Below are 22979 nucleotides of genomic sequence, written 5' to 3'. Positions count from 1 at the left end.
GGCTTTTATATTTGCGAATTTTGCGAATCAAGGTCCTTCTGACTCCACTAGACCATGCACTTATTGAGTAAGACCTTAAACGCCATAAGAAAGAGGCGGTAGCATTATTGGGAAAATGGTATTAGCCTAAATTATGTAGGGATTCCATAAGAAAGGGGACAGAAACTGCCAAAAAATAAAAAATAAAAATAAAAATAAAAAAGAAAAGAAAACCAAAAAGCCACGCGACGTCGGTCAGACTTTCCGCATTTGGGTGTTCCACGGGTCGCAGAGCGGGACCACGTAAGCCGCACTTTCCCTAGGCAGAACTTCCCACCCTCGGACATAACTCTCAACTCTAGTATGGATGTCCAAGGGAATGCCCCCGAGCGCGTGCGCAAGCGTCGCCGCCGTACAATGGCGTGCACGCAGTGTCGTACGCGCAAGTTACGATGTGATCGAGAGTATCCTACCTGCAGTCGCTGTTTAAAGAGCAGAACTCCGAACATATGCACATATGAAGATGGATTTTTGTGGCAGCAGCCAACTACTGTAGCGACAGCATTTGCCTCGGACCAAAGGTCTACAGTGTCTGCGCCCAGGGATACCCCGATTGACACACCTCCGGATTCAGGACCGACAGTGTCAACTCAGACGGAGCGTTTCCCAGCTAGTGAACCTCCTCGCATGGCTATGGCCGGCGGTCCAATGCATCACGATTATCATGGTCTCACGGGAAATGCTCTTGCGCCACCTTACAGAAGTCGACCACATGATAGAGAGCGAAAGGACTGCTTTTTGGAGACTGTCCTCGGAGCTCCTAAGGCTGCAGTCAACCAGGAACCTTACGTGAATATGGGTCTTTTACAGCGTCCCAAGCGCCAAGTGCCTGCAGCAGAACAAGATATGCAAGCGCCGTCGCGGGTTGACCATGCGCATGTTGACGAAGAAGACGACCCGTTGTCATCTACGGACCAGCTGGACCTCGCTCCTCGCATGATGATGAGAGGCCGTGAAACTAAAACCAGATTTACCGGATCAGGCATCTTTGCCAGTCTAGTTGCACAGGTCCGCATTCCCCCTCCCCTCGTCTGCTTTTTAAATTCCAATTCTCAACAATGGCAATCAAAATGCAGAGGCTGACATATTCGTAGTTTCCGGATATAAGATCATTTGCAGAAGAGATCCGGCTTTCTACTCCAATTTTCGCGCAACTTCAGCCGGACCTGAGAAGGGTTAAGCGTGGGCTATTCAAAATGATGGTGCTCCATCAGCCCGTTGTCGACCCTACGACGTCTTCGCTAATTAACCTGCTGCCCTCGCGTGGCGTGGTCGATGAACTGATTGGGTTGTATATCACTTATATCGAGTCTACTCATCGCATTCTTCATGTTCCATCCTTCTTACGAGAGCTTGACCAATTCTGGGCCATGTTAGACAGCCCAGACTCAATATCTGCTGCATTTACAGTTCAACTACTACTGGTTCTTGCCTGCGCATGGAACCTTGCAGATCTTTCTAGTCTGCAGTCAAAAAGTGTGGGCGAGCTCAAGTGCCAGTCCGCTTTGGAGTGGACGCTGCACGCAGAAAAATGGATCGAGAATCTTCACACCAAACGTCCGGAGATCACATCAATGCGGCTCTCAATTTTATTAATTTTGGCGCGCAACTCCCACGGAATGAAACGCAGCCAGGCCTGGCTTGCAACAAGTACTTTAGTCAAGCAAGCCATGATGGCAGGATACCATCGCGACCCCAGCCGGTACACACGGATATCTCCGTTCAACAAAGAGATGCGACGGCGAATTTGGACAACCATTGTGGAACTGGACTTGCAAATTGCTTTTGATCGGGGAATGCCACCGTCTGTACAGAGCTATGACTATGATGCAGCTCCAGGGTTGAACATTTACGACACCGAGATCCACGAGAATAGCACTGAAGCTCCCCAAAGTCGGCCGCCAAGTGAAGTTACAGACTCATCTTTCCAGTCTATTCTGAGTTGCTCGCTACCGCTCCGTCTTCAAGCATGTTCACTCATGCACTCCCCACGAATCAGCTGTCGCTATGAGGATATCCAGCGCCTGGACGCTGAGCTTAACCGGCATCTTTCTCGGATCCCTTCGTGGGCGACAGTAGACCCCAACGATATTGGTACCCAACGCAAGGTAATACTATGGAAAGGGTTGATTGAGACCAAACTTTCCCAGACTCTGCTGTCTGTCCACACCCCTTTCGCCATTGAAGCACGACGAGAATCACTCTTCGCTCCCTCCGCGCGTACTCGCATGGATGCCGCAACCAGAATATTGACAACCCAACGCCGATTACACGAGATCTCTCGAACGCTATCGCTATGTGTGCTTGGCGAATGGACTATCCACGCCTACATTTCCATCTGCCAATTGCTACACACAACCGAATCCGACACCTGTAAGTGTTTCCTGTGATTCAGTACTTCACCACGAGAACCCAAACTCATACTCTACAGCTTCCCCCTCCTATCCCATCTCATCAACCTTTATTCTCCACAATATACCCGGTGTCCCCGAGTCACTCCTATCACTTGTAGAAACGGCCTTGATCGCATTGGAAGAGCGCTCTCTTTTGGTGACCAAGGGAGCAAAAGATTATTATTTTCTCTCAACAATCGTCGCACTAGTCAAAGCCCGTCTCTGGCCGGCACAAGCAACAGTGTACAAGCAGCAGGTTGTCGAACGGGTCCTGTCATTTGCGCAGATTCTCTTCTCTCGTCACATGAATTGCGACCACCTCGGCGACAAAGGGGTTGGAAATTTCAAGAACAACCAACTAGCAGCATTTCTCGCGGCTCCAACAATGGTGCCTGTGATGCAGCCCGAATTTGATCCTAATGGGATGCTCCCGCCGCTGCAACCCGGCGCAACAGTGAGTTGCATATACTCCTTGGTTCCCGTCTTCTCGCTAACTATGAATTCCTAGCGGCCTGACGAGTTCGATCCTTTTTTGGAGATCTTCGATTGGGAGGATCTTACAAGTATGACTTTTCCCTGTTAAGGAGGTTTTGCCCTATATTGTACGATACACACGCCTTTTCTTTCTGGATTTGGTATACCCCTACCGTTTTTATAGATTCACTTTATACCCATAGTAAATATAAATCTAGTTATCGGTCATATTTCGTTGCGTAATCATGAATGTTGTCATTTGGTCGGGTCCACCATGAGATCATGATTGGAGAGATCAGCATTGACGGCATGCAAGGGAGTGACAAGGAAAATAACAACGCAACACTTAGCAATCCCGTTTTGTACCTTGCACGTGCAGAGTGTTATACCTATCTTTTCGCTTTGATAGTAGAGCCTTGCTTTTTAAACAGCCTCATATAGCGTGAAGTATTATTGGCTATTGATATGCTAACTATTGTGGAGATGAGATTCGGTCAAATAAAGAACAATAATACGAACGAGAGATATAACTAGTATCAATGAAATCATAGAGGCAGGCAACAGGATGGGTTTAGTACTTGAGGGTACATCTTACTGGGTAAAAAAATGGCTGTGAAACTAGGTATCCTTAGGTACCCGTCCAAATATAGCAACCTTTGGGAAAAGTGGATTTTGACCCCCGATCTGTCCAAGGGGAAATAAAAAATAAAATAAAAACTTCTAAGACACTTGGCTTTGCGGCTCCCATCAGGCTTGAAGGCTGTGCTTCTTTCTTGATTTTTATTTTCTCCCTTATAATTGTCTGTCCCTTCAAATTTCCTATCCACTTCTACTTTGCTATTCTCTTCCAAATTTCTCTACAACATACATTAGCCACTCTGAGCATTAAAAAGAACAGTCATGTGTATCTTGATCTGATAACCCCAAACCCCGGCCAATTAGGCCAATCCCCAATATAACCCCAATGTACATAACCATGATGATGCATCACCTCTCACTCCTCCTATCAATAATTATCGCGATCGCCCCACTGACCGGGGCGATCCCAGCCCAAAAAGACTTAACACAAGTATACCAGACAACGGATGAATTCCCACTCGCAAACCCGGGAAACGTCCCAGCCCACGACCCAAACATCATCCTCCACAACGAGCATTACTACCTCTTCAAAGGCGGGATCAGCATCCCAATCCTTAAATCCGCCAACATATCCGGACCATGGGAAAAGCTCGGCACAGTCTTAGCCGGCGACAGCATAATCGATAAAGGCAACCGGTCCCGACCCTGGGCGCCGACAACAATCGAAAAAAACGGCACATTTTACTGCTACTACACGCTCAGCGCGAAGGGATCCCGCAATAGCGCAATCGGTGTCGCAACCACAACAGCCCTCGACGGCAGTCCCTGGACAGACCATGGCGTCGTCATTAACACAGGCAAAGGTCCTGGATCAGATGTATGGCCGTACACTATCACGAATGCCATTGATGCGTCTGTGATCGTCGACCAGGCCGGGCAGACATATCTCAACTACGGAAGCTTTTGGCATGATTTATGGCAGGTGCCATTGGCGGATGATTTGCTTTCTGTTAAGGATGCGGCTGGGCCGGATGCTGTGCAGTTGGCGTTTATGCCGCGTGCTAAGATTAAGCCTGAGGAAGGCGTCTGGATGAGTTTTCGGGAGGGATACTATTACGTTTGGTTTAGTCATGGGAAGTGTTGTAACTTCCAGAAGGGGTTCCCTGTGGCTGGGAAGGAGTATAATATCCGGGTTGGGAGGTCGAGGAGTGTGCGTGGACCTTTTGAGGATAAGAAGGGGAGGTCGTTGGTTGATGGTGGTGGGACGGTGGTTTATGGATCGAATCACGGGATTGTCTATGCACCTGGTGGTTTGGGTGTTTTGGATGGGAATGACTCTGTGCCGGATATTCTCTATTATCATTATTTGAATACGTCGATTGGGTTTGACCACGGAGTGAGTTTTTGTCTGTCTTTTATAATTGGGGGTTCGAACTGACTATTCTTGCAGCAAGCTCAGCTAGGCTGGAACTATTTGAAGTATGAGGATGGTTGGCCGGTTCCTGTTGGAGGCCAAGATGCAACTAGTCTGGCCTTCGCTTATAGACCTCCTGGCTGGGGTTATCTAGCAATGATTTTCGGTATGCAAATCTCCATCCTTATGTGTGTTATATGCTGATATGCTGAAATGTGTATAGGCTTATGGCTGTGTATATGCAAATGGTTATAGCAGTGTCCTTGCCCTGCTTCTTGCATCAATCCCCTCGTGCGATATTCTCTCTTTGTGTTTTTCAGCGATTGCATATGCGGTGGCGTTTTGGATTCCTGGTATTATGTCTATCATCTAGCGAGCATTTCATTCCGTTTGTCATCAATGCATGTCATTGGCATATCAAGCCATGGCGCTATAAACCCAACGAATCTTAAAACCACAAACTTATTCCCACCCACCATCGACACTAAGAATCTGTCCAGTGGTATAAGACGAAGCATCACTGAGCAAGAAAACAACCGTCTGAGCAACCTCCTCGCTCGTCCCAATGCGCGGGATACTGAGCGGAGGAATACTCATCCCACCCTGAATCTCCTTCGCCATCTCCAGCAAAGGTGTCTGAATAGAACCACTACCACACCCAATCAGTCAAATCCATGAAAAAGCCAAACACAAATACTCACGGTGCAACAGCATTAACCCTAATCTCCGGCCCAACCTCCTTCGAAACAGACTTCGTTAACCCCGAAACAGCATGCTTCGTAGTCGAATACCCAGCATGCAACGCAAACCCCTTGAGCCCCTGAATACTCGACGCATTAACAATACTCCCCTTTCCCCCAGGGGCAGTCGCCATAATCGCCTTTAACTGCGCTCGCAGACAGTACATCAGGCCGGTGACATTGACCCGCATCAACATGTCCCACTCGGCTTCATCCTGATCGATGAATTTGCCAGTGCCATGTTTCTTGCCAATCGTACCGGCCATATTGGCAGCTCCATCCAGTCGTCCGAAGTGTGAGACAGTGCTGGCGATCCAGTCTTGTACGGCGCTCGCATTGCTGATATCTAGTGCAGTTGTTGTGATTGTCGAGGCTGTTGAGGAACCGAATTCGGCTTCGATTGTCTCCCGCGCTGTGGTGAGGACTTTTTCGCTTAGATCTGCGAGGGAGAGGAGGGCTCCTTGGGAGTGTAGCTGGCGTGCCACGGCGAGTCCGATTCCACCGAGGCCGGTTACGGCGTACACTCTTCCTTTGACGGAGTCCATTTTTCTATGTGTTTTGTTGAGTATGAAGTTGGTTTGCGGGGAAGGATATATGAATTTAGAGAGTAGTTTTAGAGTAGCTTTTGTTTTGTATGTACATGTGGGATGTGACGGTTACTTTGGATAATGGCGGGGATTGAACGTGGGGATAACGTGGGGTCGGAGATGCTCCGTAGCCAATGTGTCAAGATGTTCGGGTTTTTTCGAGTTGCATTACATCGGCTAAATGTGTTTAGGGTGTCATTGAGTATCTGTTTGCCCCTGCATTTGTGGATTGAAACTCATTCACAGTATGGTATATTGTGAAGCTGCCCTACCCTTTTGGGTCGAGTTGAGGACTATCGTGTGGACTTGAGCCAGGATGGCTGGAAGACCAAAGTTTGCCAGATTTGCAGTTTAACGATTGATAGGGTGTTCTTTGTATTGGAATGCCTTCTCATCACTGGAGTAATGCAAATGCAACTAGGTCTCTGGTATCCAACATCATGCAGGCTGCCGCTATATGCAGGTTCATCCCATCTGTGGCGCCGATATGAAGTGGCTTGTATTATGGGATAAAAACACTTCTTGAGTTAACACGCCAATGCATCTTGTAGTTGCCAAGAAGTGCATACTTCTTAAGGGAAGTCCTTAAATTAGTAAATGGTAGTGATGTAACAAGCAGACAACTCTCAGATCCAAGGCCGATGGATTGGCCAGAGCCCTAACCTGAGTCATATTAAATAAATCTCCAACACAGCAATATATCCACATCGAAACTCCATAAATGGCAAATAGGTATCTCAAAAATCAAAACCAACATTCAAATAAACATCCCCGACAAAAGCATTCCCCCAACTAGTAAAGAAACCCAGCCTGGCGTACTCCTCACCGCCAAACTTTTCTCCGTTTTGCTTCCATGTACAATATTTTGAGCATTCAAGCAGTACATGACCCTTTTGGCCTCAGCCGCCGTAGTCGAATCACAAATAGCCGTACAAGGATCCGGATCCTCAAAAATCCACACCCCATTCGAACAACAATCCTGCAAAATAGCCTTCATATCTTTGTGTGGAGTTTGTTCCTGGTACAGCGGTACCTGGTTATAATATTGGATATTCGATGGTAGGGCCGGCATTGCATCGCGCGATTTGTAACATTCGGCCGGTTGTGTGAATTGTGTGCCGTTGGAATTTATGGAGGATGTCATGGCTGTGTTTGCCGGGATGGTCCGAGCCGGGATATTGCGATGCGACGCGACGCGAAACAGGAATTTAGCTGTTTAGGGCGTGGATGTGCGGTCGATCGGTGGAGGGAGATGGGGGGTTTTTTAGATGGATTTTCGACATTCGCGGGAAGGGATCGAAAGGATTTTAATAGCCATCCTCAGGCTTTCTTTTTTAGCCTCCTGAATAGGGTCGGGGAATAAATGCCAAGGCGCTATGGGTTGGAGATGTGAGAAGTGGAGCTGGAAAAAACATCTACGGGAGGAAAAATGACTTGGGACTCGTCTGTGGCTTCGTTTTGGCCCCTTTTGGTCTGATTTCGCCCCGGTGACATTGTTTAGTTTTGTTAGAGCTGTGACAAACTGAGACAAAAAGCCCTGGAAGGAAAATGGCATCAAATTCTCCTTGCTTATTTTCATCGATGTCTTTCTATCTACAGAATATGGAGGTACGAAGTACTGCTTCACCATTAACCCTTACAGTCAAATTTACAATCGAGCCGTTTGATTGGCTCGTCGCCACATTTTCTTTCTGCGCTCGTGGCCTTCGTTGAAATCCGCCAGCCATTTTTGCTCAAACCGAGGTAGGCGTCGTCCGGAACCACGAGGTTCCCCCGCAAGATGACGGAGGCTCTCAAAGTAGGGCTCAAATTCGGGGTTGAGTACTGTGAACCCGGGCCCATCGCTTTTCTGTGCAATACGGTCGGTTTCCCATTTTTCCTGCTCAGCGATCGAGGGGAGATTTGCTTTGCCTGCTAGAACGCGTGCGGCAGCGACAGCCTGCCATTCGAAGACCTTGAATGTCAATCCAGCACCAACCTGAGAGTATTTTGTTAGCTTTCGATCCGGCAGGCAAAAAAAGAAAGCAATCGGCTTGATCGACTCACAGCGCCTACAAAAACTAGAGATGGATCATGTCTATAAAAGACGTGTTGGTAGAGATCTGGCACACGATTGTTCCGCGTGGCGACCTCAGGCAAGAATGGCAGAGTCCAGCTGAAGCCAGTTCCAAAAATCAGATGGTCGACACCGGTTTCGGATGTACCATCTTCAAAGTGCACAGCCCGTTCGCCTTGATCATTACTTGTAATGTGTGAGATAGGCGGACGCCGCTGGATCTTAGGGTGCTGGAAAGCGAGATCTCCGAAATAGGCGTTGTAACGACCACGAACCACAGCAATGACTGGTGTCTGGGCACTATCTATCAGACTTACTGCAGTATCAGCGGCAGAAACAGACGCCCCGACGGTGATGACTTTCTGCGATGTGTAAGCAGGTGATAGAACGAAATGGTGGGATTTTCATTTACCTTTCCCTGATATTTCTCAGAGCCCCGGTAATGCTTTGTATGTTGGACGCTACCGGGATATCTCGCAGCAAACTCCTTCAACCCGGGAATCACAGGAATAAATGGCACCGCATAATGTCCCGAAGCCACCACAACTGCATCATATTCCTCAAACCACCAGTAATCCGACTTAGCACCATTGAGAACTTCCGTCCTGCGGAGTGTAAGCACCCATTTCTGGGTCCTGGGATCTTTGATCGCGCGTTCAACAGTAGTATTATACTGAACAAGATCCTGATACCCATTCCGGCTAAACAGGTCTTCAATATACTTCTGAATAACGGAATGGTGTCGGAAAGGCGTGTCAGAACCATGACGTTCAATCGACCATTGCGATCGAACTTCAGGAATCTCCTCTTGAGAGAATGACATCGCTCCCGCGTTCACATTGGTCTCCAGCGCCGGGTACACGGGCGAGTCCATGAACCGGTCCTGCGAGACTACGGGTGTCCGGCACGGGAGGTGCTCGGGAATTTTAAGAGGTGCATCTGCTGTTCGCGCAGATAGACCGTCAATGTCGAATTGCTGAGGCGGTTCATCATCTCTTGATACCCTTTTGTTTGTTAACTTAGGAATTGGTCAAGATATTAGAGTAACCTACCAGCATCCGCCGGCTTTCTCTTGTCTTTCAAATACACGGATAACATCGAATGCATTCTCTTGTGCTAGTGCATCGACTGCAATGGCGCCAGCTGGGCCAGCTCCGATGATGGCTATGCTCTTTGTCTGCGGCATGGTATGATATTATGAATGTTGGTTGGGAGTTTGGGTATGAACCCGTCCTTTAACGTTCAAATATGTCTCGGCCGAGCTTAAAAATGCGAATATCTGGGGTGGATTTGACTCTATCACGCCATCCGACTCTATTTTAGCGCAAATTTGATATTTGTGTCCAATGACAGCCCCGGGTAAAGTGTATAGCCGGAGTCGGAGTCACGGTATAAGATATATAAAGGAGAAATGCTTTCCATTTAATACATTAATACAGAATTCTACATGCCGAGACACTGAAAACTCAAAAGTTTCCCTCTTCCTCCCATCGGCCTGGCATCTCAGCCGTTGATCTGATTGGCTGTCGGCATTGAAGTTTTATGGTCACGTGAAGGTGAGCCGGTGGTTCGCCAGGAACTGCATTCTGATTGGCTGCAGGTTTATGCCTTGGTATCCAGGCCAATAACAAGGAGAGGCAGCATAGTTCAGTGAAGTAACAAGATATTATGCAATTTGTGTGACGAATGATGATAATACAACCAAATCCAAATCCAAAACCGAAATTCCGCTAAACTAAGTAAACACATCGGTAGCATACCGCTCCTTCGTCCTCAGATTATCAAAGAACTTCTCAGCAGCCTCATCCTCCTCAAGCTCATCACCAGGCAGAGTCTCTCCCTTCTCCTTACGCTCGGCGAGCACCTCGCGACGCTTCTCAAGATACATCTCCTTGCAAGCCTCGCGAATACCGGCACCAACGCCAGTACTACCGCAAACATAAATATTTGCACCTTCGTCAAAGAGCTTCACCAGCTCTTGACGATCTTCAAGCATGAGATCCTGAACGTGCTTTCCCTTGCTTCCATCAGCGGGTCGACTATACGCCCAGCGGACATCGACAGCGCCAAGCTCAGCCCATTCTGCAAGTTCAGCAGAGTGGATATCATCCTGGCCCTTTGTGCGACAGCCAATGTATAGCACCGCCTTGGCAGGCTTGACAGCCGCGTTGTCATGCAGCTCATCTGAGTCAGGAGAGCTGCGGCGACCACGGATCTTTTCCGCACGGTCCATGACGAATCCGCGGAAGGGGGCGAGTCCGCTGCCTGCGCACGCCATGATCATCGGTGTTTCGAGGTCCATTGGTGGCTTGAAGCCTGAGTGAGAGGGGCGGACGGTGATGTGTGCGCGCTCGCCGGCTTGGAGCTCGGAGAGATAGTTGGATGCGACGCCCAGGTATTGCTCGATGCTTTCGCTGCCTTCTGGGGCGGTGCTGGCGAGCGCGGGAGCGCTGAGCACAGTGAAGGTAATTGTGCACTCAGATGGGTCGGCTAGTGGTGACGAGGAGATGGAGTATTGTCGCACGCGCATCGGGGGGAGCATTGCGAGGAAATCGCCGATGGGGAGCTTGATTGCGGGATAGCGCATAAGCAGATCCAGAGGGCTGACGCGCTTCTTGACGATTTCTTCGGTGAAGCGGCTGGGGCTGGAGGCGATGTAGCGTAGCTCTGCTTGGACCTCCGCGTCTGAAATGGCGGCATCCGCTAGGACATTGAGATCGCGCTTCGATGCGGGTTGCGATAGCTCGATGTAGGTGGATAGAAGCTCGAAGGCCGAGATCGGCGTGTCGATAGGGATAGAGGGGGAAGCTGTTGAGCCTGAGGGCTTCTGAACTTTGATGACGGCATCCCATGGGAGGTCGAAGCGGCGAATTGCGCGACGGACGGTTGAGCTTGGGTTCACGGGTAGCACTGCGAGGTAATCGCCGCACTGGTAGGTCATGTCCGATGGCAGCTTGAACTTGACCACTCGTTTGGCTGGAGCTCCGGGTGGTGTAAGGAGCTGGTTTTCGATGACAAAGCCTTCTTCGAGCTGGAGTCCCAGGGTGGATGCGCGCATACCCGAGGTCACTTCGACCTGCAATGAAGACTTCGACCTAGCAGCAGGCTCAGGGCTAGCTCCACCGAATTTAGCCATCACGGCGGGCCAGAATGAGGTCTCACCCCAGCCATCGAAATCGGTGAACATGTCTGAGTGCGCTGCGTCAGCAAGACCAATATCACAGAGCTGGTTAGCTCCATTGTCCTTGGCTAGTTGGTCAATGGCCTTAGGTACACGGTAGAAGGTGGACGACCAATCATGATGGCCACAGCCGAACACTGCGTAGTTGACGCCTTCCAACTCGTTGTCCTTTAGCCCACTAAGCCACTGGAAGAAGTGAGCCGCGTTATCCGGAGGCTGTCCTTCGTACGAAGCTGAGATAAACACCACAGGATCGTTCTTGGGGATATTCTGCATGGCCGAATCCAAAGAACCTATCTGCGCGGCATAGCCGTATGCAGTGGCATCATCAGCCAGCCTGCGCGCGAATGCCTCACAAGTTCCTGTGTTGCTACCGTAGAACACGTGCATTGGCTTCAGCTTGCCATCCACGGGTGTGACCTTGGGCTTGCGATCCCGGCTGCCGGCACCAGACTCTGTGGGTGGAGCGTTAGAGCCACTGAGTGTAGTGTTGAGCTGCGTAGGGTCGAGTCCATCTCTCAGGGTAGCCTTCATTTGGAAGTCCTTAGGCTTGATGGTAAGTGTCTGCTTAATGCGGAGATCGTAGCTGGGGTTGTCCATCTGGAAATTGAAGTTCTGAAGCAAAATCGCAACCACAAGAAGAGCCTCCTGCCATGCGAACGGCCGTCCGATACAGCCTCGCATGCCATTTCCGAATGGTTTCCATGCGTTCTTAGGCAGCTTGTCGAAGTTTTCATCGAGCATGCGCTCTGGCTTGAACTCATCGGCATCAGGACCATAGACCTTCGGGTCACGCTGCATTTTTCCAAGCATGAGTGCGATCGTCTCATCCTCCTGAAGCACGTATTTACCGCCTCCGATTTTAACAGGGTCCTCCTTGTTCTTGATGGGGTGAGCGTGAAGGGCAATCATGGGGGCTGTTGGCCTCAGACGCAGCGTCTCGCGCATCACAGCGGTGATGTATGGCAGCTTGGACATGTCATCAACGGTGATCTTACGCTTGCCAATCACACGGTCGACTTCCTCTTGAGCCTTCTTGTATGCGCTCGGGCTTTTGAGAAGATAGTAAAACAGGAACGACAACATGCCGGAGGTGGTCTCATGTCCTATCGAGTTCCATGTCAGGTCCAAAGTTAATGCGCTCGTTGCAGGACCTTTTCACTTACCAGCGATGAGGAATGTGATCATGTTGTCTACAATTGAGTCATCTGTCATACCCCGGCCACTCTGCGGGTCCCGGCCAAGAATAAGCGCATTGAGAAGATCCTTCTTCTCCACAGGGTTCTCCTTTCGTGAATCGACTAATTCCTGGGCTAGATTCCGCAGGTACTCGATATCAGTCCAGTACTTGTTATTTTCCGCAGTGGGTAGGTTGTTAAACAAAGCAGGCCGAAGAGCTCGATTTCCAGAACCGGCCAGCAAGCCAACCATTGCCTCGACGAATGGGTGCATTTCATCGTGATAGAATGAGTTGAAGCGAGTGCCCATAGCACAAAGAGCAATGGTATCTAGCGTCAAGCGCGTGAAGTCATCCGCAACCTGGATGGGAGCTGTAGGACCAATGCGAGCCCATTTCATAACCAGTTGAGTGGCAATATCATACATCTCTGAATGGAAATATGAAATATTAGTCAAACCTGATCCTTTCCTTATCTGGCGCATAAGTCTCAACCCCGACAGGAAACGGAAACTCACCATCAAACATGCCGCGAATCATCAGTGGACCGAACGCAGGAACAAGAATGCGGTGCGCAATAGCCCAGTTCTCTTCACCGGGGTAGTTCGCAGTGAATAGACCGTCATTAATGCCATTGCGGATCTCATGTAGACCAGCGGAAACCACTTTAGTGAAGCGTTCCTCGTCACAGACTTCGTCTACTAGCTCGTGAGAACTGATGAATACTCGTGATCTGCCAAAAGTGGTCAATCGATAGATTTCGCCTGAAAGATACAGAAATATTAGCTCATCAATCCACAAGAGGTCTACCTGGGTACCTACCTAGGTAGGTACCCGTGGACATTCCCGGTAAATATCCATACCATAGTTATCGGCCATTAGCTCGAAGCTATTTAAAGGTAGCTCAGGTTCGATGTCGTAGATATTTCCCAAGAATGGGACGCCCTTGGGGCCCGGAATTGGGACCTCTTTGGAGGCCATGGCGTATGGATGTTCGCCTTTCACTGAGGTGACAAACTGACGTAAAGTAGTGATGGCGGGGTAAAAGTTTGTATCTAACGTGGCAATCCAGGTAGTTGATCTCAGGACCAACTGTATGATTAGATTAAAATGTACCTGGAAGAGGTAGAATTAGATGAAAAAGAAGAATAGAAAGATGAAACGGATGGTGGGGATGGTCCCAACAGAATTTATATGAAAAGTCGTGACCTCGTCGTTATGCCTCGGTTCATTTTCAATGCAGAAAACGATTACTATACACGGGATTTAATATCCATACATAACAGCTTTCATAAGTGGAAACTTGCACAAATTCAAGTAATTCATTTGGCTCATTTCAGCCTAGAATGCCTGTGGAACTTTCAAGGTTGGTATCGAGGTCCAATCATACGATCGCTGAGGGTCAATCGGGCACGCCGAGATCTTCAGCCACGATTTTTAACCCGGTCGGGTTGACCTCCCGAGAGAAATTTTAGAATGTCTTGGTAAAAGTCCACTATATCCACAAGTCCCACCGATATCCTCTTTCGGAAGACCCTGATCGGACCATAGTCACGCCGACTCCGATCACTTGGAAGATGTGTTCATACCTCGAGGTTGTGTGCAGGTTTGTGAGACCATCCTGCATGAGACATCAACGCATGAGATAAGTATGATACACTCGTTACACGGGCTGCACCTTCAAGGTGAGCTGTCATCGAGTGGCTTCAAACCCAATACCCTGGTAACGCCAAATATTGAATGGCTAATCACATCCTCAGGGATCGCGTCCTCAGCAGGCACGATATACCAATTTCCCACTAGAATCACGAATTAAAACGAAAGGTGTTTGATATGGCAAAATATTTACATGTGTATGAGGAAGCAGATTGCAAAGCAAAAGGCGGCCTGAACAGCGCCAACGAAGGGAAGTGTGATCCAAGGATCAAAAAGGGGGATATCAACGGTAAGGGGGATCAGAGCGTGTGCCTCGGCATATACGCGAGACAGAGGACAGTACAGAAAATATGGAGCCGGGACGAAAGGAAAAGGGTCATTATTCCGACTCCGTCGGCCTCCACAGGTGCTCTTGATGTGGTCATGGCAGCACTCTGTAAGACCGGACACGGTGCGAAACGAAAGGAAAAAGAAATCACAGAACTGTTCGTTATAGAGGACCAAAGCCAGTTCATGGGTTTACTGGTCTCTGTACTTGACAAGCCGGCTAGTTGTTAACCTGCTGGTAACCACCGTTCGTCTTCCACTCGCTCTGCCTCCAGTCTTTCTGGAAATTCTGCATCTCTTCACGGTTAAGAGGAGTCGGATTGTTGCCGAGCGCGTTCTCGAGGCGGCCCTTGCGGCGCTGGCGCAGGCAAAACAATATGAAACCGGCGATAGCAATCACACAGGCAGCAGCGGCGCCAATATAGACTCCAATGTGGGCGCCCTCGCCGAGCTTATCCCATTTCTCTGACAGACTGAGAGGTTCTGGTTTGTTCAGCTCCTCTAGTGCGGTCGAGTTTCCACTATTACATTTCATTAGTGAAATCCTGGGTGATTCTAACCTGGGAACACTTACCCCGCCACCTTGATGCTCTCCCAGGAACCTGTGCGGTCCCCATAGCTGTACTCCTTACCAGAGTGGAAATCCTTCACACGCAGCTTGCCAAGGGTCATAGTGAAAGGGGCGTCCTTCCATTCGACAAGACCACCAGCCCACTCGATCGTACCCTTTCGCGCATTTGGCTGACCGGCGGGCCAGAGACTGAATTGGACACGGCAGGGAGTTTGCGGGTAGTTCTTGCCGTACAAGGCTTTCGGATCGGAATACAGGAGTTCGCGAACCATTTCGCCATCAATCCACCATTGGAGTTTATCCTGGTCCCAGTATGTGGTGTAGTTGTGGAACTCGGTGTCTGCGTTGGACACCTCGTGGTATCCGCCGCGATCGAAGGAGGTATCGTTACCCTTGCCAAAGAAGTTGGACTGCACTTGGCTAGTGTTGTATCCTACCCACTCCCAATCAATCTCATCCAGATCGTCAGACTCCAAGACCACACTGCTGATCAGGCCCGCGCCCTTGGCCATCTTGACGTGGGCTTCGACGACGCCGAAGAAGATATAGAAGTTGGACTGCAGGAGGGTAGACTCTCCATCCTTGGAAAGAGTGAATTTAGCTCCATTTTCATCATGATCATAGGTTCCGGTGGTCATTTTCCAGATCTTTTCGTCCAAGGTCGTGTTGAAGTTCCATGTGTATTCGGTGCCCAGGGCGGGATCCGCAGGACAATCCTCCTTCGTTGGATCACATTCAGTCGAGGTTTGAGCGGTAGCAAAGCTAGCCAAAGCCGCCAAAAGGGCAATGCGAGAGAAAAACATGGCTATATATCAACTCAGGGATCGTCCAAAAATAAGGGAGTGGACTCGAGACTACTCGAGATTCGATAAAGAGTGGATGTGCGAGTGCACGATAATGAGTGTAAGGCAAGTCTGCCAGCAGCAAGATCCTAAGAGTGTGAGAAAGGGAACATCAAGAGAAGGGGAAAGTCAGCCACCAATTTAGGCGCAGAGTGGACTGGGGACATTATGGGCTAGTGGTGTTTTGGGCCTGATTATTTTTGTGTGCACCGTTGTAGGGGCGTAAGGGGAAAGCTGCAGAGATTCTGGTCAAGTTTACTAGCTAGCCAGTCTAGGTTAGGAGGTTCCATTTTGGTGCAGTACACTAACTATATTGGGTTAATCCCCAGGGGCCCTGTGCCTGATGCTAAACCCTTTTGGGTTTGCCCAGTATCCTTCACAAAAACTATTTCTCGGCAGGCGATTCTGATTGGACGCTCATTTACCCACCGATTGGCTGATCGCAAAGAACCCCGATAAGGATTGAACACAGGTACAAAAACTTAAGACTCTGTAATTGCATATTATGAGATTCAATAGGTTATTCTTTGTTTTATCTGTACAACCCTTGGCTTAAATGCAATAGACTAATAGACTAGTTGCATACCCTAAGTCTAGGCCATTCGAGGGAAAGTCTTATCTGCAATGAAGATCACAAACTCAACTGATAACAATCGCCACGGGGTAATAACTCCAAAATTGGACTCCATACAGATCATCATACATATGCCCCTTGAACATATCAAATCATAACAATGCTAACATACGGAGTACAGTTCCTCCAGACCTATGCTGTACCAAACTAAATTTTAGAAATGCTCCGCTCAGGAGGTCCAATAACAAAGCCACCCCAAGAAGCCAAGTCCGCAACCCCCCAGTCAAGTGGATATGTCTAACCCAAGTTTTTCTTTTAATGCGTTTTTTCTTTTTTTTTCTCATTTCCCCTGTGGGTCTTTCCCCTGTCTTCCCTGCCTGCGCATCCATTATGTACTCCGTCCGTACTCCGTAGTGCACTTTCCTATCGAACGATACTAGCTTCATGAACCACCAGTGACATGCTTCCACCCTCTTATTCGCCAGAAAAACGATAACTGGTGCAGTATATATTGTGCGACGACCCTTGAATATACTCAACTCTCCAAACTTGAAGCTCTACTCCGTATCAGGGGAGACTTCGAGAATTCTGATCGATCGAGCGCCACTGCTCGGTAGTGACACACAGCCAAGTCCCACTGGACCAGATCAAGGCATACGGAGAACAGTCCCTCAGCACTCAGGTACCCGCCACCAAGTTGCCCGACTGGATCATCCGGCCACATGTGCAGCATGCATTAAAAGGGATAAGCCAGATTATTGATCTTGAAATGCACTGGGATTCAAACTCAGGGGGGGTTGGTGCCCAGATCAGATTACAAATTCAGAAACAAAGGGATCATAAAATGCACAGACCAGGCAATCCATTTCCAAAATAATCTCTCATCAATTCGTTAAAGCTCGCAGTCATGTCATGTCTCATAATTACTTGGTTCCAGTTGCCAATTGATATGTTCAAGATCAATGGCAGATACCAATAAACCAACTCCAGCCATTCCACATATCTTGGGTATAATCCCCACCGGCCATGATTCACACTTCCGTCATGTAAACCCTAGCCGGCCGTCGCAAATCATCTCGATTACTATACCGGCGTACACTGCGTACAGTAGTTGGCTTCTCGATATAATCACCGTACGCCACAGACGGGCGACGGCGCTTTCTCCGTCCGCGGCTACTCGTGCTGCTGCGAGTAATTGGAGGCTGGTAGCCGGCATCGGCTGAGTCGCCGCCGCTCCACGCACCGGGAAGTCGGAATATTCGCCACAGCCAGAGAATAAGGAGCGTCCCCGCGATCGAACCGATCACAATACCTGCAATCCCGCCGCTGGTAATTGTGCTTGGGCAGTTATTTTCACTTGATTGCCGGGGCTCGAGCATGGAATGTATAGGAGCCTGGAGAAGGAAAATGGTTAGCTCTACCTAATAAGTTCCAGAGTATGCGATCTGTGGTTCTCCGTTCGGCCCGCGCCGGTATTGGCTGGTGAGCCACGGAAGAGGGCTTTGGCAATATCCATGGATATGCACTTACCATAATTTGCGTGTGGACTATCTATTAAACAATGCGTTCTGATATCGGAGAATTCGAAATTTCAGTCCCTGGTGGCTGGCAAGTATATGCAGAATGCAGAACAGTGGGTCTCGATGCGATCTTGACTCCAGCACCCAAAAAGAAGCGTGGGTATGAATTGAGACGAAATCACCCACACAGTAGGTGGAAAAGAGGAAAAGAAAAATAGTCAGAGTCAGAGCCTCACGTCTTATTAAAACCGGAATCACCAACTTCACCATGCCCCTCTTGATTGCTCACCCCAACCTCCTCTCCCGCTTCTGACGTCAAGGGGACGTCGGTCTTGGCGGCTTGAAAGAGCAGCGATCTTCCCTTTCACACAGTACAAACTTGGAATTTGGTTCATATAATCCCTGTCTAGTGCCATTATTGGCTGCTTACTTTGATTGTCCTCGTAATTCCAGGTTAAATTCTGTCAATTGAGGATATTGTACCCAGCTGTGCGGCATACTTAGCCTTGCAGGAAGGCCACATGCACTTAACACGCATGTCACACAATGAAAAGTCTTGTCTAGTTGACACGCAGAGAAGGAATTCAACGGGCGGTCCAGGCCATGTGGTGGAGAAATGCCCAGAGATAACCCAAAACACTAAATGAGTTACCATTATAGCATATTTGGATGCTGTACGGAGTAATCTGTCGCAGATAATAAATTTGCGGCTCAGCGAAAACAGGTTCAGATGTGAAACATTATCCAGTCTATTCTAACCCACCCGAAGACCTAATCCTTGTCTGGCCAACGTATCCGGGAGAAGGCGGAAGTTCTCTAGTCTTTCATGCCTTCGTATTCTGCCCCAGCTCAAATTCGTGCCATCATTCGCCATACGTCATTGTACTCGAATCAGTTCTTTGTCTGCTGCGTGCCCTTTACCTTGACACTCTATACAACAAACTTTCTCTAGATTGGCTGCAAAGATGCGCAATGTCTTATCTTCACTAATCGTTATGTTGAGATCCGGGAACCACGGTAATAAGAGAAGATATATTTCTATGGAGAAGTCTGCAAGTCCCTAGATAATTCATAGACATACTTGAGCAGGGAACAGATTACATGCCGCGCAAACAAATATGGTCAATAGTCGTATGAGCGAGCCAACATTGAAACACATTCAGCAAAGTAACAGCCTCAATGACCTTTTAGTGAGCTAGGTTGCTGGTGGGTAAGTGCTAAGTGACCATGAAAGGTATCTTGATTGATCCGCTGAATCGCGCAATATTTGAATCCCGATGTGAAGAGCTTAGACTTTGCTGGATTTACAGCACCTTGGTTCTATAATTTGTCTTTCATAGCGGTTATAATCCGCTCTATTTATATGGGTGCGAGTGGCACGATTATATATATACGAGGGTAGTCCATGGGGCTAGACTTAATGGCATATTCTGTTTACTTTCAAACATAGCTAATATTGGGTCTATTAGGATACTCTTGCGTCATTCCTTACAGCATGAGTAAAACAACGTGGATACACTTGCCGAATTCATAGGAGGGCCCAGTAATCTCAAATCTCTACTGAGCCTGGCTATAAGTCAACCTGATAATTGACAGATTACTTACTGATAGGATACCGCTTACTAAATCCCCGGAAATAGCGATGCTTGCACCATGAACTTTTGGTTCTTATATAAAATGCGTAAGATATATTTGATCATCACGCAGCCCGTACATCGTGAACGTGACATCTATTAGCTCATCAAATGTTATACCAGGTCCCGGTACCAACAGCATACTCCGCATCAATTTATTGGATGAATAGAGTCGGCTGCAGCATATTTGATCGGCAAGGATGGGTGTAAATGTTATATTCGATGGAATAATAGGAGAGTCTAGATTTAGTCGTACATTGAGATGCCGAAATCACATTAAGAAAATCACTAACATCTTGGATGACAGTGCATGGGATACTAGATAAAAGGAAAGCTGCCCTGTAGCTCGACCTTTTGGGAACCAAGCCTTGCATGGTCTATCCCCCTTTTATGCATGTCTGAACCCTTGGTTCTAGGCCACGGCCCCCTGACCCGTGTATCATAATAGCAGATATGTATAAATATCATATATCTTAAGATATTAGATTGAGATTTACTATAGCATTTCCTGAATACAAAAGGCCCATTACTGTAGAATATATAGAATAATATATTGATCACAGCAGTAGCAATCTCTTAAATCTCTTGGTACCCCGCAACTTCACATGGCCTACATAAAATATACCCAGAGATTTCCTCTTTTGTTTTGTTTTGTTATTTTTTTTTTTTTTTTTTTAATTTTGCTTGTGTGGGCTAATGGCTATCTCATGTAGCTTGAGTCGAAATTGCTTCGGTTTATACTATTGATATCCTTTCACATGGTTCTGTGAGCCGGGATATCACATAGTGATAGGTTATAGTAGCATTTCAAGCTGGACATTTGCCTACAGTCTCGCAGGAAAATGGCGAAGATGTGGGTGTATTAATTGACAATGAGTAACCATATTGGTGCAGCCGCCGTAGTGCAACCATCAAGAATCACAGCCGGAACCCAATCGAGAGCGTGCTCTCTAATTCCGAATTAATTTCCGGATAAATATTCCGACTTGAATACCGAATATGCTCCAATGGTCATATGAGAGTTCCTCTCGATATTGTGGTGCATATCCCATGATGTAATTCCTAATGCAAAGACGGGGCAGGGTTGTATTTATTCGCACGTTGGAACTGTCCATCGCCTTTTTGACAACATTGGGAGAATACCGTGGACAGCAACCAAAATGAAGTTATTATTGAGGCTAGTCCCTTCAACGTTTGTGAACGTCAACCCAGTGGTTAGCTGGTTTATACTTCTGGTACTACTTGTCAGTTCTAACGTACAACTATGATTCCATAACACTGATGACCTTAGGCAATTAGTTATTTGACCGGATGGACCGTTTACAACCTGTTCTTTCATCCTCTAGCATCCTTTCCAGGTCCCAAAGCCAATGCAGCCACATCGCTCCCTTTCTTTCGATCTGTACTGGCCGGTAGCCTGCCGATGGACGCGCAAGAATTACATAAAAAGTACGGCGATGTAGTTCGCATCGCTCCAAATGAAGTAACATTCACGAATCCTGAAGCTTGGAAAGAAATATATGCCATTCGCCCTGGAAAACCTCACCGTCCGAAGGATCAACGTCATGTATCCGTTGGCCCAAACCACATACCCAGCATCCATCGAACCGATGATCAAACCCACGCCTTATATAGACGTGCTCTGTCTCCTGGGTTCTCAGAAGGCAGTCTTCAGCGCCAGGAAGTCATTGTCAAGGGCTATGTTGATCTGTTGGTTCAGCGACTGCATGGACTCGCTGAGGCTGGCAGTGCCACTGTCGACATGACATACTGGTAAAACTATACCACATTCGATATCATCGGTGACCTCGCATTTGGGGAATCATTCGGATGCCTGCAAAATTCCCAGTACCATTTTTGGGTTTCGGTCATCTTCAGCCATTTCCGGACGGCCGCATGGGCGAATGTTCTACGACGGGTCCCGGCTGGGAACTTCCTCATGAAATGGATCGTTCCAAAGAAGGTACGAGAGCAGAAAAGGCATTAGAATAATATGACAAAGGAGAAGGTACAACAAGCGCGCATGGAGAATGGAGACAACAGGCGCCCGGACTTCCTCAGCAACGTGCTGAAGCAACCTATTGAGAAGAGAATGACCGAAGACGAGCTTGTCAGCAACTCTTACGTACTCATCATTGCAGTCTCGGAGTCTACTGCTACTCTATTGTCAGGTGTGACCTATTATATACTCACTGTTCCTAGTGTTCTAGACAAACTCAAAGCAGAAATCCGGGGTGCGTTCACTACCGAGGACCAGATCACTTGGTCTGCTGTTAATCAGCTAAAGTACACCCTCGCGCTTTTGAATGAAGGTCTCTGGATGTACCCTCCTGTCCCATACGGTCTCCCCCGAATGGTAGAGGACAAAGGAGCTTTCATTTGTGGGAGATGGGTCCCCGGGGGAGTTACGTTCTTGACAACCCTTCAATGCAATCTTTCGGGAGTGGAAACACTGCGGCAGCCAAGAAGCCCAGCTGAGCGTGGCGTTGAAAGGCTTCTTCAGGTACATATCCTTGTGCCTCCCACTCGCCTGCATTAGGTGTGATCTCACCATCGACGTACTCTCGGATAAAGCGCTGCAGCCGTCGGTGGGAATCCTTATAGTATGGGTGGGCTGAGTCCTTGTGCCAGGACGGATCAGCAAAGGGAATGTTGGAAGTCAGAGCGGATGAAGTCATGGCGTGGATATATTTGATTCTAACGACGTTAACAAGGTATTAAAGAAATCGTTAATAGCGAATTATGATATTCAAGTATTCAATCGACTCTAACGAACGAGTATCATGCCGCATGTCCTTCTCCATTGTTTTCACTAACGGAGATCTCTTTATTTCCGAGAGAATGAGGGAGCCAAGCGCATGAACTGTGATAGTATTCTAGACTGACTATTCCGAAGTAAATTCCGAGGCGTTCAATAATTCCGCGGAATTTGATGCCAGTGTCGAGAGCGACAAAGTCACCATACAGAAAAAGCGCTCCAAATTACTATAGTAGAGGATTTATACTAAACTCTAAAGAGGGTAGAAAAGAAAATAGAACTATCAGAATGGCTCAACGACTGCAACAAATCTCTCACCAGTTGGCTCATCATGCCCATCCAGGTGACCCATCCAGGTAAATGCATTTCGATCTTTCGGGATTCCAACTTGATAGATTGTTTAGGGTTTATGGACATGTCATTTTGATTACCGGAGGCGCCCAAGGTCTGTTACACT

The 22979-nt window shown here is 48.1% G+C and overlaps 7 protein-coding genes across 7 annotated transcripts; 3 read left to right on the top strand and 4 right to left on the bottom strand.

Moving 5' to 3' along the window:
• Nucleotides 1-342: 342 nt before the first annotated feature.
• Nucleotides 343-3015, top strand: PGRI_048470 (putative C6 transcription factor; the record flags this gene model as incomplete). The annotated part of the gene is made up of 5 exons (XM_040792560.1): nt 343-415; nt 542-1068; nt 1134-2412; nt 2471-2886; nt 2941-3015. 5 exons carry the CDS (start codon nt 343-345, stop codon nt 3013-3015), a joined length of 2370 nt encoding a protein of 789 aa, XP_040644527.1.
• An 855-nt stretch (nt 3016-3870) lies between these two features.
• Nucleotides 3871-5154, top strand: PGRI_048460 (uncharacterized protein; the record flags this gene model as incomplete). Its single annotated transcript, XM_040792559.1, has 3 exons — nt 3871-4881; nt 4936-5065; nt 5123-5154. The coding sequence occupies 3 exons, from the start codon at nt 3871-3873 to the stop codon at nt 5152-5154; spliced, it is 1173 nt and encodes a 390-aa protein (XP_040644526.1).
• A 207-nt stretch (nt 5155-5361) lies between these two features.
• On the bottom strand, nt 5362-6184 carry PGRI_048450 (SDR family NAD(P)-dependent oxidoreductase; the record flags this gene model as incomplete). The annotated part of the gene is made up of 2 exons (XM_040792558.1): nt 5362-5548; nt 5601-6184. 2 exons carry the CDS (start codon nt 6182-6184, stop codon nt 5362-5364), a joined length of 771 nt encoding a protein of 256 aa, XP_040644525.1.
• A 1690-nt stretch (nt 6185-7874) lies between these two features.
• PGRI_048440 (uncharacterized protein) lies at nt 7875-9468 on the bottom strand (the record flags this gene model as incomplete). Its single annotated transcript, XM_040792557.1, has 4 exons — nt 7875-8204; nt 8273-8644; nt 8695-9286; nt 9335-9468. 4 exons carry the CDS (start codon nt 9466-9468, stop codon nt 7875-7877), a joined length of 1428 nt encoding a protein of 475 aa, XP_040644524.1.
• A 549-nt stretch (nt 9469-10017) lies between these two features.
• PGRI_048430 (bifunctional cytochrome P450/NADPH--P450 reductase) lies at nt 10018-13621 on the bottom strand (the record flags this gene model as incomplete). Its single annotated transcript, XM_040792556.1, has 4 exons — nt 10018-12569; nt 12630-13070; nt 13159-13404; nt 13504-13621. The coding sequence occupies 4 exons, from the start codon at nt 13619-13621 to the stop codon at nt 10018-10020; spliced, it is 3357 nt and encodes a 1118-aa protein (XP_040644523.1).
• Nucleotides 13622-14843: 1222 nt separating this feature from the next.
• Nucleotides 14844-15997, bottom strand: PGRI_048420 (glycoside hydrolase family 16 protein; the record flags this gene model as incomplete). Its single annotated transcript, XM_040792555.1, has 2 exons — nt 14844-15144; nt 15198-15997. 2 exons carry the CDS (start codon nt 15995-15997, stop codon nt 14844-14846), a joined length of 1101 nt encoding a protein of 366 aa, XP_040644522.1.
• Nucleotides 15998-21757: 5760 nt separating this feature from the next.
• Nucleotides 21758-22303, top strand: PGRI_048410 (Cytochrome P450; the record flags this gene model as incomplete). Its single annotated transcript, XM_040792554.1, has 1 exon — nt 21758-22303. The coding sequence occupies one exon, from the start codon at nt 21758-21760 to the stop codon at nt 22301-22303; it is 546 nt and encodes a 181-aa protein (XP_040644521.1).
• Nucleotides 22304-22979: the final 676 nt, after the last annotated feature.

Source organism: Penicillium griseofulvum, assembly GCF_001561935.1.
Source record: "Penicillium griseofulvum strain PG3 chromosome Unknown contig_84, whole genome shotgun sequence".
NCBI lineage: Eukaryota > Fungi > Ascomycota > Eurotiomycetes > Eurotiales > Aspergillaceae > Penicillium > Penicillium griseofulvum.
The sequence above is the reverse complement of the archived record's forward strand: the minus strand, read 5'-3'. Positions and strand labels throughout refer to the sequence as shown.